This window comes from Pempheris klunzingeri, chromosome 15 (genome assembly GCF_042242105.1).
Source record: "Pempheris klunzingeri isolate RE-2024b chromosome 15, fPemKlu1.hap1, whole genome shotgun sequence".
Lineage (NCBI taxonomy): Eukaryota > Metazoa > Chordata > Actinopteri > Acropomatiformes > Pempheridae > Pempheris > Pempheris klunzingeri.
This window is the reverse complement of record NC_092026.1, coordinates 11154059-11169989: the sequence shown is the minus strand read 5'-3', so window position 1 is coordinate 11169989 and position 15931 is coordinate 11154059. Positions and strand designations below refer to the sequence as shown.

General features: G+C 39.2%; 1 protein-coding gene across 1 annotated transcript; it reads left to right on the top strand.

The window, feature by feature from the left end:
- The first annotated feature begins 1106 nt into the window (after positions 1–1106).
- rb1cc1 (RB1-inducible coiled-coil 1) lies at positions 1107–14793 on the top strand. Its single transcript, XM_070844571.1, has 23 exons — positions 1107–1413; positions 2394–2526; positions 2618–2744; positions 2847–3017; positions 3242–3444; positions 3712–4126; positions 4230–4400; positions 4485–4669; positions 4821–5007; positions 5856–5937; positions 6062–6126; positions 6248–6351; positions 6816–6942; positions 7162–9098; positions 9382–9568; positions 10213–10321; positions 10602–10905; positions 12311–12362; positions 12465–12512; positions 12958–13016; positions 13239–13366; positions 13653–13723; positions 13891–14793. The coding sequence occupies exons 2-23, from the start codon at positions 2456–2458 to the stop codon at positions 13966–13968; spliced, it is 4881 nt and encodes a 1626-aa protein (XP_070700672.1). The 5' UTR covers positions 1107–1413; positions 2394–2455; the 3' UTR covers positions 13969–14793.
- Positions 14794–15931: the final 1138 nt, after the last annotated feature.

Here is a 15931-nt window from a genome sequence, read left to right as displayed (position 1 = left end):
CTGTTGCATTAATGTCCCCTCCTCTGTTGATTACTCAGATTACTCATTTAACCAAAGCAAATGAAAGTCAGTTGCAGCAATTTTACACTGGTGTTTTTATTTATTTTATCGGATGGTTTAGAGCATATTCCCTCTCATCGGCTTCAATGTCTTAAATCACCAAAAAATAATACCCAATTAAGAAAATATAGGAAGATTAAATGTTTTAATTTATTCTAATTGCACTACAGCCGGTGACAACCCTCAAACTACCTCCTCTCTGCAGCAAAATAGGATCATCCACACACTGCAGCCTTACATTAACCACACCCCTTCTCATGTTGCAGCAAAACACTCGACAGCGTTTTTTTCCCCCTGTTATTTTCCCAGAATTCACCTGGAGAAGTTCAGTGACGAATGACGAACGCATTAACTGATGGGAAGTTCGAGTCTGTTGTAGGATCCGAATCTTTTGAACTTACTCAGTGTGATTTTTTTTTATTTGTTAAATTCAATGTATTGATGCCAGAGTGCTTATAGATCATGAAAGCAACACAAACAATAACAATTTAAGACAAGATAAGATAACAACAATAGAATAATATACACAAAATGTGGATCAAACAGGTTATAGTATATATTATATCTTATAGTACCTCTGTATTGATTTGTTTTAAAAGATTGATGAAAAATACTTTTTTCATACTGAAAGTATTACATAGAAGTAATAGAAATGAATTGAGTGAGTGAATTACTGATTATTTTTATTTATTCTTTTTATTTACTATTTATTTCAATTAGTTAATAAATATCAAATGAATAATGTTTAAATGTAGCCTTAATGAAAACAGTGAATGAATGCAGAAAGTTAAAGTTTGATAATTCCTTAATTACAGCCACATTAAAATGTCAAAATGATTAAATTAGACACATTTAGGTAAGATATTATTTTTTGTATATGCCTTTTAAACTATGTAAAAAGATATAAATTTGGCATAAAACGTACAGCACTTGTATTTAAAATATTTATAATGGTATTAAGTTAATTAACCCAGCTTTGTTGAGCTGGCCCACAGTAGATCGGATCGTTTACGAAGCGCACATCAGCAGATGACAACAACAAAACAGACACTGAGAGGGTGTTAGCGTAGTTAGCTACCTGAGATAAACAACCGGTGGTGTCGTCCGTGTGTTACACCATCTCGGCTGCAGTTTGCCAAATTAGACATTTCTTTTCCAGCAATGTGGATGATCTGTGCAACTAACCATGGTTGTCAGTTATTCTAGTGCAGTTTCGTCCAGCTAACGTAACGTTAGCTAAGTGGCTTGCTAAGCTAGCTCTATGTATGCCAAGCTAAAACAGGTTAGCTAGCTAGCTTAGTTGCTAGCTAGGCGAGGTGCAGACCAAGAACAGGGAGATGCGAGCTAAGTGAGGTAAGACCAACGGAAACATTTATGTTGTTAATTCAATGTGGAATGTCACCCTTATGACAATACAAGTCTAAGCAGGTAGTGTTCGCTAATCTCATTACATTTCACAAATTCATCGACGTTAGAAATAGCTATCCTGCGCTACACAGCTGTGTTAGCTAATAACCAGTTAGCGCAGACCAGCTAGCTTGCTAGCAGCTGCTGGTGGCCCCTTCTTTGGCACAGTAATCATGACCAACTGGAGGCCTCGAGCTTGATATCATCGAATAAGTGTCAGTGATCTCAGTGGTAAAACGGCAAACATAAACAGCTGTACTTCTGTAAGCCTGAATGAGAGGAGCCGCACAAATAGTTATTAACGGCAATTAACGCTAGTTAACATACATTCACCCAGACTGTGGTAGCTACTTAGCTGGTAGCGTCAAGGTGTTTATGTTCTCTGTATATTGTTTGTGGTCAGGTGGCTAACTCTGTATTGTAATATCTTTTTTTTACCTTGATAAGCCATTAGCGCAGCCCACCGTGTAAGCAAACTTGAACAAATGTGAACTATCCAACCACTTCTTCAGACAGTTTGAAAGTTTGACTTTGTCTTACATTACACCAACATAATAGTTGACCTCTCACATGTTAGACATGTTAGGAGTCAGCAGCCAAACGACATGGTGACTCAGCTGCTAGGCTAGTCTTTCAGTGGACATTAAATTGCAATAGGTGGAAAAGGATGACATGTTGGCGTTTTGTTGAAGCTGAATCATATATGGAAATAGACCATGATAATAGTGTCCCCTGTCACATAATTATACTCTATGCTGTACCAAGGAAACACCTCACATAGGTATTAGTAGTAGCTGTATGGCATTGTGGTTGGAGCACACGGCAGCATCTCCTCTCACCAGATATCATTTATTGATAATAATGATCGCATGTTATAATTGAAAATATAAGTCATGTCATATTAATGTTTGTATTTTTCTTCACAGGGTGGCCTTGAATGACTAAATGAGCAAGACAGGCAAGCACCAAGAACTCTGGGAGATTCAACATGAAGTTGTATGTGTTCCAGGTCAACAATGGCAGCACACTGACATTTGACACCGATCTTGCTGTCCAAACGTAAGAAATCTGCATTTTACTAATATTAATTAGAAATATTGATTAGTACATCTTGGCTGTGTGGCCTAAATAAATTATTCTTTTGTTTCAGTGTACTGGAGCTTAAACATGCCATCCAAGCCAAATATAAGATTGCAATTCAACATCAAGTCCTTGTTGTCAATGGAGGGGAATGTATGGTTGCAGAGAGGCGGGTCTGCAGCTACAGTGCTGGCACTGTAAGTCCATACAATCTGTCGCTGTGCTTTATGTTTGCCATGAATGTATACATGGTGCATTTGTGATGTTCTAATTGCTCACGTCTTACTGTTGATCTTCAGGAAACCAACCCCATATTCCTGTTCAACAAAGAGATGATCCTGTGTGACCGGGATCCAACGATCCCGAAAACCACCTTCTCCATAGAGAGTGAGATTCAGGTTAAGGTGGAGGAGTCTCTACTGATGCCAGCTGTCTTTCACACTGTTGCCTCGCGAACACAACTTGCTTTGGTAATTATCAATTTTTCTTTTAAAAAAACTGGCCTTCATTGGGACACCAAGAAATTGCCTTGTAATGTTTGCCTGTCGTGGTGCATTGCCTTTATTGTCATACACATCATTTTTAAAAACTATGTATATCTCTTGAAGTGTATTATAAAATGATTACAACCAATCAGTTAACTATAGTATGCTCCCTAACTTATCCTGACATTGTTATATTTTTGCCTCTCCAGGAAATGTTTGAAGTTGCCAATAAACTTAGCTCTTTCTGTGAGCGTTTGGTTCATGATGAACACCTTCAACACCAAGGCTGGGCTGCTATTATGGCTAATCTGGATGACTGCACTCTGTCTTATCAGAAGTTGCTCATGAGATTTGACACTGCGTATGCAAATTATCAACATGACTTGGAGGAAATTAAAGTGAAACTATCAAAGTAAGTGTTGGCACGGGGAACATGACATTTCATATTTTCCAAATCTTATCCAATAATTATGAACTTGAAAGTACTGTATGTTAATTGGTAATTAGTATCTACATAATGCTTTGTCTGACATTATAGCTGTTTCAGGTTATTAACAATCGTAGCTGAATTAAAAAAATGAAGTAACAGTTGATGAATGCAAGTAAAATACCTTTATGTTTAAAGGACATGAGCTTGATGAACTTGATGTCTTAATGCACATTTTATTAATCATTGCAGGTTAGGGACAGCAGTATCTGTCATGGCCAGGATCCCTCTGCTGGAATGTTTGACAAGACACAGTTACAGAGAGAGCATGGAGAAGTCCAGCTCTACCCCAGGAAAGGATTCAGATGAGACGGAAGAAGAAAAATCCACTGACTCTGTGCTCTGTGCTACCGATGCACAGAGGACCTCCAAGTTGTCAGCATCCTTCTCCGCTTCTGGGACAGCCACATGTGAGCCAACTGAAGACCAGGGAACCAATGAAATGACTGACAGTGGTGGTCTGAGAGCTGCACTTTTAGATGATGACACTCCAGAGTTCGCCTACCCGTCCTCCTTTAATGTCACATTATTAGATTGGATCAATGTTCAAGACAGACCCAATGATGTGGAGTCGGTTGTGAGGAAATGCTTTGACTCCATCAACAGAGTGAGTCACAGATGCATGAATAGACATGTCAAAATAGTGTTGCAAATGTATCGTCATAAACTGTGGTAGGAAAAGTCTTTACTAAAAATGATGTTTCTTTCAGCTCGACCCACGGATCATTCAGCCCTTCCTGGCAGATTGTCGTGATACAATTGCCAAGCTAGATAATCAAAACATGAAAGCCATCAAAGGGCTTGAAGACAGGTTGTATGCTCTAGACCAAATGATTGCAAGCTGTAAGAAGTTGGTGAATGAGCAGAAAGAGCTTGCTCAGGTACGTAAAGTAACAGATAAACACTCATAAATTACTTTCTCTATCTTCAGTTTTTTTATGAATGGTTCTCACTGACTCTTGCAGGGATTTCTGGCCAATCAGAAGCGGGCTGAAAACCTGAAGGACACGTCTGTTCTGCCCGACTTGTGTCTGAGTCACACCAACCAGCTGATGATCATGCTTAACAACCACAGGAAGCTGCTAGACATCAAAAAGAAGTGCACCACTGCCAAACAAGAACTTGCAAACAACCTTCAAGTCCGACTCAAGTAAAACTAAAACCACCTCTTTCCCAATCTTTCCTTCCTCTTCTACTAGTCTCATAATCCACTACTTTCTGTACATAGTGCTTTTGGCTTGTTCTGTTAAATTTAGGCATACAGGTTTGCAACTTTAATGGTGCTAATGATTTTGCTTTAGATGGTGCTGCTACGTGATGCTTCATGCAGACCAGGACGGCGAGAAGCTTCAGGCTCTACTCAGACTTCTGACCGAGCTAATGGAAAGAGTGAGGGTGGTGGAGGCCCTCAGCACTGTGCCCCAGATGTACTGCTTGGCGGTGGTGGAAGTCGTCAGGAGAAAAATGTTTATGCGCCACTACAGAGAGGTCAGTGCTGAGCGTCATTATTGGACATTAATCACGCCTTCAGACAAATCAGTACAAAGAGTTGAGCTGTGTTGCTTCTCTGAATCTGTAGCTTTTGGGCATTTTTATCACTGAGTACATGATTTACATATTCAGCTCTAATTGGGCATTTGTTCCCTTACTTTGCCACAATGATGAAAAGAGAACGGGACTATTATTTTTTTTTTTACTGGTGCTTGACAATTAAGTCCATTTTAACCAGTTTGTTAGTCTTTCATTTTTTGCTCTTGTGTGTTGGAGGGGATATTTGCTTTCCAGTATTGTTACCTTACAATAACTTACATCCCTCAAGAGGTAAACATAGCTAAATATGATAATAGGCGCCAGAGCTGGCTCAGATATACTGGCATTGCGGTCCTGTGACTTTGTCAGAAATAGGACTGGTCTTTACGCCTTCTCATGTGTAACATCGTATTTAGCAAGCTCATGAAACACTAGGACTGTACCACTGTGTGGTTTGGGAGTTGTGCTCATTACCATAAGGCTAAAACTTTATCACCGCTAACAATCTTTGCAGAGGGCTCCTGCTTATGTCTTAAGATTCAACCAGTGATGACATTTATGCTTGCCTTAAACAGAGAGCCTGACTTCTTTTGAATTATGCAGATAACAAGAAAAAAACAAGATAGTGCAGTTATAAGCATGAATGAAACTAAGTAACCTCCTTTTGACATTTAAACTCGGAATAGAAAATTGCCATTAACATTAAAAACTATGCTAAGAAATGCCACCAAGTCCTGAAAGTGGACATTTTTTGAGACACAATTATTGCTTTGTTATTGTAATATCTTTACTTTCCATCGTTTCAGTGGGCTTATGCACTTGTGAAGGATGGAAAACTACTATACGAGGCGGAGAGGTTCAAAAGGGAATCCTTTGGAAAACTCTTCAGTAAGTGGCCATTGAAAACTCCCATTTGATGACACTGGAGTTGTCAACATGCTTTTGAAAGCATGGCCAACCAAGAATTCCAACCAAGACCAGAGTTTTGATCTATATACTTATTTTCTTTCAGGGAAGTCCTTCCTCAGAAATCGTTTGTTTAGAGGACTTGATTCATGGCCTCCAACATCATTTTGTGTAAGTTAGAATTTAAGGCTATTTTCTATTAATACTACCAAGTTGTTGTTGTTATCACGTACATTTGTTTCCTCAGTATTTTAAGGAGTCTTTTCTTTTGCTCTGCCTTTATTGTTTTTAGACACGAAAGCCCAGAAGGTTTGACGATGAACTTCCAGACATCTCAGTTGAGGACCTGCAGTACTTGAAATCTTGCTGTCCTCCAGAGGTGCAGCCTTTCCTTATGTAAGCCACTGTCCTCAGTTATTGAAATGGTTCTACTTATAACCTGGTCAGTTATGTAATATTACCAGAATTGCACCAAGATAAAAGCATACATTTTGGAAGTTTGTGCTTTCTAAATCAAATCTTATGCAAATTGATGTGCTTTCATTAGAATAACCAAATATGCTTCAAATTGTGACATCAAATGCCTCACAAGTAATCCATTGCTGCGAAGGAAAAGATAATAATCCTTATCAGGGTTTAGACATTTCTAATTAATGCAGTTCTCCATAATAAGTAGACTAGTAGATAATCATTAGATTGGATTTGGAGCCTGATCCTTTAGCGTGGAAATTTGCATGAAACTCAGCCAATAAAGCACCAACTTGCAGACCTCTGTCCTTGATTGTTGGTATTAAAAGAAAATCTCAATGTGTTTTTAAACCTTCTGTCTTTAATTTTGCTCCTAACATTTTTTTCTGCAGGGTTCCCACAATGTGTGACTTCGAGCCCTTAAATCGCCACGTACAGACGCTTCACCAGCTGGTCCAAGCTGCGCAGAGTGTGGATGAGATGTCTCAAACTATTACTGACCTGCTAAATGAACAAAGGGTAATGACAGCTTCATTAGAAGTCCCTCATTGTGTTATGTACTAAGTAGAAGTTTAGATAGGTTTGTTACTTTTAAAATCGGAAGTGGCTCTTATCTTAGTAGATAATTCTTAATAGCAGTAGGAACAGTTTTTTATACTTGGTATGATTTTGCTTTTGCTTTAGTCGTTTATTTTATGTAGTAAGCATTTCCCTTCTGCATCTGTTCTGCCTTTGCAGGCATCCTACAGTCAGAGCACTCGCAGATCAACCGTGTTTACCCCACAGTCTGAAAGCATACCTGGGACCATAACATCGATGTCCTCCAAAACACCTTCCTCTCTCAGCCTTCAGGGACCCAGCTGCCAGCCCTTACATGTTCCCGTCCCAGCTCCTCTTGAGGACTTGTCCCCAGACAGCATAGATGCTCAAACATTTGACTTTGAAACCATCGGCCATCCAAACATGGATCCCGTGCTGCAGCAGGGCTCCCTTGACTTGGATTCTCTAGCAGAGAGCCCCGAATCTGACTTCATGTCTGCTGTTAACGAGTTTGTGATTGAAGGAAACTTGATATCCCCAAACCCCATTAGTGACCCCACTAGCCCTGAAATGATGGTGGAGTCGCTGTACTCTTCAGTCATCAACGCTATTGACAACAAACGTATGCAGGATACCACTATACTCGAGAGGGAGAACTCAAGGATCGCTGTCCTCAAACAAGTTATTGACAAGTACCGATCGGCTGCAGAGGAGTCCCATTCCAACTTAAGGAGTGTAAAGGATGACCTGTATCACTTAAGAGGCATGGTATTAAAAGAACAACATGACTTCGGCTTTGTCTTGAGGAGTATGACCACAGAGGTAAGAAACATTGTGGACAACATATGTCAGACCCACGAACTGGAGCTGAAGGAGCAGCACCAAAGTGAGCTTCTCTCGCTTCGACAAGAGCTTGAGAAGCAAGTTCAGACACTAACGGAGGAAAACCAAGTAAACCAGAGTATTGTCAGAGATGTCCAGCGTGCAATGCTGGAGCTGGAAGGGCTTATGGAGCGCAAAGAGAAAGAACTTACTCAGCTTGAGAATGAGAAAGAGCGATGGGTTGAAACGGAGAGTAACCAGGTGGATAGGATCAAAAACCAGGAGCAGATGATCAGTGATCAGGCTGAAGAGATCAAGACGCTGTCAGCTTCAAGAGACTCTTTGACCAGCCAACTGACAAATCTGCACTTTGAGATTGAACGTAGCCAGCAGAAGATCCGGCAGGAGTTGGGAGATATTGAGCAGTCCCACTTAAAGGAGCTGGGGGACAGAATGAGGCAGGAACACAAGGCAGAAGTGGAGACCCTCACCAAGGCTAACCAGGAGGCTCTGGAACATCTGGCCGCTGAAAATAGTGCAAAGTTAAATGAGGCAGCTGATCTCCATTCTGCTGCGCTTAAAGAGAAAGACAAACAAATGAAGGACTTGGAGGCTCGAATTACTGAGCTCTCAGAGCTCCGCTGCAAAGTAGAGGTGGAGCTAGCCCTCAAAGAGTCTGAGACAGAAGAGGTGAGGCTCTTATTTGAAGAGGCCAAGATGCAGCAGGCCGAGGCTGTGAAGTCTCAAGTAGAGGCTGAGACTAAAGTCCTCAGCGAAGAGCTTGCTGGTATCAAAAAACGTCTTCATGTAAAAAATGAGGAGTATGAAGTGGACTTAGCAGAGCTGAGAACTCTCATGAGGATCGAGAAGGACCACTGCATCTCAGAGCTGGTGGACAGACACGAGGAGGAGACTATTTTGTTGCGCAACGAGCTCTCCTCCCTGCAGCAGAAAGCCCAGGACGCTGTGAGGACCCATGCTGAACAACAACAGACTCTTAAACAGGAATTAGACCAGCAAGTGGCTGCTCTAAGTGAAGAGAAAGAAAAGCAGTTGAGGAGTTTCCAAGAACTGGAGCAAGAGTTGAGGACTGTTATCAGCAATTTGAAGGCAGAAAATGACCTGCTCTCCAAAAAACTAGAGCAGGACAGACAAGCTGTGGAGAAAGATTTAGAAAAAGATGAGGCCTCTAAGGCTGCATCACCAGATGCCTTTAAAGAGTTAGAGCAGCAGAAGGAGGAGATGGAGAAAAGACTGTTAAACAAAATTAGACACCTTGAGAAAGAGCTTCAGGAGACTCAGTCCTCAAAAAGGTAAATGTTTGATCACAAAGGCAGACGCACCACAAATACAAGTCTAGCTTTTTATGTTTTTAAAGATTTAAAAAACTTGACTGTCGTGAACAGTTTGTAAATTTAGTCAGTTAACATTTGAAATGACACCCTGAAAGAGGATCTGGGGTTAAATAAGTAAACAAACTATTTTACTGTTTACTGAGAATGAACTGTTAACTGTTCCTTGTCTTTGTGTGTGCTTATATGTCCAAATTACGTTATCCCTTTGTCACAATTAAAAGTTTATCGTGTCCCCCCCCAGCGATGAAGTGTTGTCGCTGCAAGCTGAGGGACGCGCAGATGCTGGAGCACCTCTGTCCCTGGACTCGGCACTACAGGAGCGGCTGCAGCAGGAGAGGGCTTCCCTGCAGTCCCAGATGGATCTCCTGGAGAAGAAGAAGAACGAGGAGATGCAGAACCTCAAGACATCACTAATTGCAGAGCAGCAGGTTTGTATTTGGGCTTTAAATAGGGAAGAAAAAGTACTGCATCTCCTGATGTGTAAGTGTAGAGGTAACCAAATACCCTCCTATTTCCGTGAAAGAAAACTTGAGACACAGCTAGTGCATTTAGATCCATTTGGAGCTCCTTAACATGTCGGGGTAGACAGGGGTAGTAATAAAAGATGTATTTTATAACACTAAGTATTGGAAAACACTATATTATAATACAAGTCAACAGCACCATAAACTACAGTCTCCACAGTGACTATAAAGGTCATTCAGCACCTCTCTAACCTGTATGAAAGTAGGGTGTATTGCAGGTGAGGCTGTTGTATTAGACTACATTAGTTTCAGCTATGTGTACCTAATAAACTGGTAACTGAGTGTATAGTATAGTCTGAATGCTGTTTTCTGTCACTTTCAGTCATTGCAAAGATTTCCTCTGAATCCTAAACTGAATAAATATCAGATATGGAGCAACTGAATAACTCAAACAGATTAAGTAAATCACAACAACTTCAACTCTCACGATGAAACGGCATCCTCTCAATTTATTTGTACTTTGGTATAAATTCTCTGTTCTCTGACCATGGCTCCAATAGCTATTAAGCTTCTTTAAACTCTAAATGTTATTTTTTTTGTGTCCGTAGACTAATTTCAACACAGTTCTAACCCGAGAGAAGCTGAAGAAGGAGCAGATCATCAATGATCTCACGGAGAAGTTGCGGAAAGTTACCCAACAACAGGAGAAGGACAAAGGTGAGTGCTGTACATAAGGGAAATCATTTTTTATGTCTGGTTACAGAAACTGTTGCTGCTAATTGTGTCTTTTAAAGATGTGGCTGAAGAAACTTTCTTTGTTAAAGGTATTGACATAACACAAGATTAGAATGTAGTCTTGTCAATATCATACCTAATGAATGGTCACATTTGTCTTATTCTCTACTACTCACTGCCATATTTTAGGAATAGCCATGCTTTAAGGATTTATGTTCCAGATTGCCATATTGTGTTTCTTATTCATCTGAACTTATTGCAGCTCTGATAGAGACACTCTCTGAGGACCGAGCTAGTGTCATGCAGGAGAAGAAACACTTGGAAGAAGAGCTTAACCGCCTGCGCAGCACTGCACTGGTCTCCTCTGCCTTCTTCACTGCTAACCCCCCGGCTCAGGAGGTCCTAGAAGCCGGAGCAGGAGCTGCAGCAGCAGCCAGAGCTCTGCCTGTTATTGGGGCCTTTTCCTCTGAGTCCATGGCTGAAACTGACAGACTGGCCTCCGTGGCAGCCATTCGAGATGACGAACATGTTGATTCAGCAGTGGAAGCCAGCATGGTGACAGTCCAGTAAGCTTCTTCCCTCCAATAAACACTGTTTTGTTATGTTTCAGTGATAGTGATCCTTGTTTACATGCACAGAAGTCAGTGAAGGTGTGCCTACTCCACACCTCACTTCTGAACACATTATAAGTATAATAAAATATTTTTTGTTTTATAAAAACATTTTGTTATGTGATGCAGATGTCAAAAGGGATTTTTTTTTTATAGGTCAGAGTGTTTTGACAGTTCACTAAGAGAATAATCTCTGTAGAGGAGAAACACTTTTTCCCTGCATGTCTGATTTACATATAACCTGCTGTTCAACTGTGGGCTTGAAGTTTCAGTTTAAATTTGAGTTTGTATTTAATCATGTAGACTCAAATTTTTATGGATCTCTAAATTCTATACACTTCTCTTACTGCGATACTTACCCAGATCCTTTTGTTTGTCGTGTACATGCACACCGGTTACATTGCTAAGAAATCAGGTTTCTTCAGCAGCACTGTAGCTCTGATGAACCTTTTTTTTTTTTTTTTATCTCTTAACCTGACAGAGGAAAGTGTTTCTAATTTACATGATGTTACAGAGATCAGGTCACCTCTGAAAGTGGATAATAAGCAGGTGATTGAGACAAGACTTAGACATGACAATAAAGACAAAGTTTACAGTCGCTACAAAGGTGAGAGCCACTGAATTACAGCAGTCAGTCTTCATCCTCAGTGCATTGTAGTCTCCTAATAATGCTACACTGCTGTTCTCTAATCTGCTTGACCTCCAACAGCAAAAACTAATTTGAAATGATTACTATAGACATACTTTGTTCATTCAAAGGTTCATATTTTCTGCATCATAACACAATTACTTTTACAAGAATGGAGTTTATTTGGCAGCAAAGATCAAACAGCTATTACCTTTTTACTGTTTCCTAATTGGGAATTGAGCTTATTTAGATCACTGTGCTATTTAAAATGCATCAATTTTATCAACCACAATATTATAAGAATATCATAATATTCTTTCCACATTTATTATTCACAGTATACTCATAGCATAGCTACAGCAGACCGGAAAGTGGCTGCATTTATACTGTGAATAAAGCTTTTTGTTCGATGACATGAAATTGGTTGACAGTCACTGACAGAAAGAGGTCTTTGCATCATGGAAGAAGGATTTCAAAAGATCATTGTGTATAATAGCCAGAATGGATGGAGAGAAAGGACATTTGACAGTGGAAGGGAAGGCAGGCTAGGATCAAACAGTGTAAGTCTTTCATTAATTACTAATGAGATAAACAATCATTAGGTAGTTATTGGACTAAATATGAGAAATAATTCATATTTTGATCAATTTTAATTTTCTACATAATGCTTACAGTTTTGCTGGCATTTTTCTGAGCAGATTTATCAATAATCTGATGTTTTCTCTCTTGTAGTGATAACATCCTGATGTCAGAGGAGAAGCAGCGGATCCTCTTACTTGAGAGGGTAAAATGGACACACTTGCATCCATCACATTGCATTTGAGAGGACAAGACGCTGTGTTTCTAATGTCTCCTATCTGTTTAATCAATCTAATATATGTTTCAGACTTTACACATGAAGGAAGAAGAAAACAAGCGCCTCAGTCAAAGACTGGTCAGTTATTTATTGTCTCTGTGGGCTATGCAACACCTGCTCCACTAGGTGGCAGTAGCATCAAAGAGTAAAATCCTGACCCAGGAGGCCAAAGAGCTCAGTGGAGAAAAATGGATTTTTAGGAAGAGTGTCATTAGAATGTGATTAGATTTTTATTTTAGTAAAATTGCATGCTTGAAACTAAAATATATATACGGGTATACATGTTAAAAAATATAGTTTTGTGGTTTGAAAAATTCAGCTCTGATGATTGATAAACAAAGGAGGATAAAACTGAAATTAGAGTATAATGATGCAAATAGGGTAAAAGTGCTAATACTAATTTGTTAAGCCTTTTTCTTGTAAATGCCCTAAAATATAAATGTTAGAACTCTAATCTTATCTATAGCCAATATAGCCAGTATTGTTAACACGTGTAACGTTGCTCTAATCCTTTTCTTTGTAGATGTCTCAAAGCATGTCGTCTGTGTCGTCACGGCATTCAGACAAAATCGCCATCAGAGAGTAAGTGAATTTAAAAAAAAAAAAAAAAAAAGCATGGCCTTAGCATGTGCTTGTTGATATGATTTTTTAGCATTTTTTGGTTTTTAGCTAAAACTCCGACCACCATTACATGCAGTGTAATTATGTACATTATCGTATGATTACCATTAATGTGTTATTTTTGTTAGCAGCTTGCAGAGCTCTGTGTCATCCTCCCTCTATCTCCTTGTGCATCTTTTTCAGTTTCCAGGTAGGCGATTTGGTTCTAATCATCCTGGATGAAAGGCATGACAACTACGTGCTGTTCACAGTTGGTCCCACCCTCTACTTCCTCCACTCAGAGTCTCTTACTGCACTGGACCTCAAACCAGGTCAGCTTTGCCCAGACCTTTTGTCACCATGATGAGCTGCGGTGTTGGCATTTACTTTTTAATTTACTAATGAAAAAAACATGTATCATTGACAGCTGTGTATTAGATCTCCTCTGTCAGGCATGAGTGGATCTATAATGATGATACTTTTCAAAACATGGGAGTTGATGTTTTATTTTGGTATAATTTGCCCTACAAGCTTTATGTTACACACAAGAATTCGTTTGGCATTTGCTTATTGTTCAATGAGTATTTGTTTAAGAAGTCGGTTTGTTTTGCTGTTTAGCTTCAGGGACCTCAAGACGGCCGTGGGTACTTGGAAAAGTGATGGAGAAGGAATATTGCCAGGCAAAAAAGGTACTTCACCAAATGTGTTTTGTAACGTATGTTTTGATAAATATTTCTTTAAGAGCCAATGTACTGATATAAATTAAGTCCTTGTTTTTTAGTGATAACTATTTTGTTAATGTATTTGAACCTTCTCTCTCTTACAAACCTTTCTTTCTGTGTCTCTTTTCCTTCAGGCCCAGAACAGGTTCAAGGTTCCTTTAGGAACCAAGTTCTACAGAGTGAAAGCTGTTCCATGGAACAGAAAAGTATAATAGCCAAGTAATGAGCTAAAATGTATATTTATATAGCTTAATTTTTGAACAGAAACTTCACATCATAATTCATAACTTGAAAAATGAAAGACCTTAAAAATGGAAAGAATTAAGATAGTCATCATGCTATTTTGAGTTTCAGTTCAAAATCCCACCTGCTACCACATTTTAGTTTTCTTTTAAACCCAGATTTGTCATTGTGGACCAAATGCTATTAACTTTATTAGGGCATCGCCCTATACACTGTGGCATTATGCCATTTGACCTGTGTGTAAAATTGAATGAAATTTGGATGTTAAATATTAGTTCTCATTATCAGCATTTGTCCTTTTGTGGAAAATACTGTGTCATTATCAACATAATTAAATAAAAATATACATTTATTATAAATGTTTATGGAGGAATGTTCATGGCATGCATATTGATATATTTTCTTTGATTTACTTATCCAGATAAATGTTGTAGTTGGAAATGTAGTTAATGCTGTTTGTTACTCACAAAGCAGTGTGGCCCTCTGTCAATACTGAAAATGTACATTATGGCCGACTGATTGAAACAGTCGTCTTTGCAATCCTTGAAATGCACTTTCAAAAACAATGCTTTTGTTGATTTGAAAAGGGAAGTTAATTGAGCTGTCAGAACTAAGTAAATATATCAGCACAAACTTCTCACTATCATAGAATACTGATATGTAGAAAGGAATACTTTGTGACTGTGTTTCATTATCAGAAGACATTGTACATTACCCATCAAATCACACATGTAACAATAAATGACTGTATTGTAAAAGATAGAGTTTTGAAACAATAAAGGATTGATCCCAAACATATTCTGTTGTTTTTATGAAGGCCAGTTATTATTATTGTTCCATATTTGGGGATTATTGGCGACGTTAAATGAGTACGAGGGGGTTAAAAGTTTTTCCTGGTTCATGGTCAAAAGCTAATTTATTACACCAGAAGACAATTGCTAATTTTCACTGAGACTCACTCGCCTGCTGAGATTTCTGTATTAACTAATGTGAAGCCGTTTTATTATAGCTTGTTATTATGAAACAAAAAAAAATCTACACATTAGTGACTTTTGGGACATATATACATATTAAATAGCTTTTTAATGCTGCCTATAAAATTCAGGAGTCAACGTGGAATAGCACAGTATCGTGTGTTCATTTGATTTATCATTTTTGCTTTTGTGGAAACATTAATGTTGGCACACTGCTGCAGGAAACAGACTTCAAAAAGGCTTCAAATCGGGGCCCAAGAACGATGCGGCCCTCATGGAGAAGGAAGCCCACCAACATCACTTTCCCAGTTCACAGCGGGGAGCATAGCAGCTCTCTGCCGAGCACTCTCTACCATGTGGGTCTAGGGGTGTTTTAACAATGTTTAGCTCTATTTTCTCCATTTAGCATAAGCCTGTTGTCACATTTGGATGGCTCCTTCATAAATTGATGGTGTGATTCCTACAATTTCGGGACAGGCCTGAATGACAAAATATGCAACACAACATTCGATACCGAGGTGGCTGGCAAGCACCAACCATGTGCACTGGACAGGCTCTTAGTGTAAATGTTTACAACCCCCCACTGAGCTCAGTGCTGCTGGGAGTCACTCTCATCAGGCTGAATGGGATTTAACATTGCCATGTGTAGTCTCTAGCTAGTTCCACCATTAAAACTGCCTTGGACTTGCTGTCAAACTACTTCCAATAACACTTGACTACTTATCTGAAGTACTGCATCATAAAAATGGCTGTTGTTAAGGTGTATGCATAGTGGCTTAGAATGTGGCGTGGTCTCTGTTTTTGTTTTGTAATGTTTATTTGAACGGACTTATGATTTAGATTATGATTTAATCCTACAGGAAAAGTAACGACAGTGTAAGTAAAAAAAAAAAAAAAACACATGACAGACATCTGTTAAGCGTATTGTAAATAATAATGAAGTTTTGTGATGTAGCAC

Bases quoted from the DNA above. Each gene is read 5' to 3' on its own strand.
- rb1cc1 (XM_070844571.1), top strand. From the start codon at position 2,456: ATGAAGTTGTATGTGTTCCAGGTCAACAATGGCAGCACACTGACATTT. The intron at 6,943-7,161 runs GTAATGACAGCT...CTGCCTTTGCAG, and splicing joins ACCTGCTAAATGAACAAAGG to GCATCCTACAGTCAGAGCAC. The intron at 10,906-12,310 runs GTAAGCTTCTTC...TCTCTCTTGTAG, and splicing joins GCCAGCATGGTGACAGTCCA to TGATAACATCCTGATGTCAG.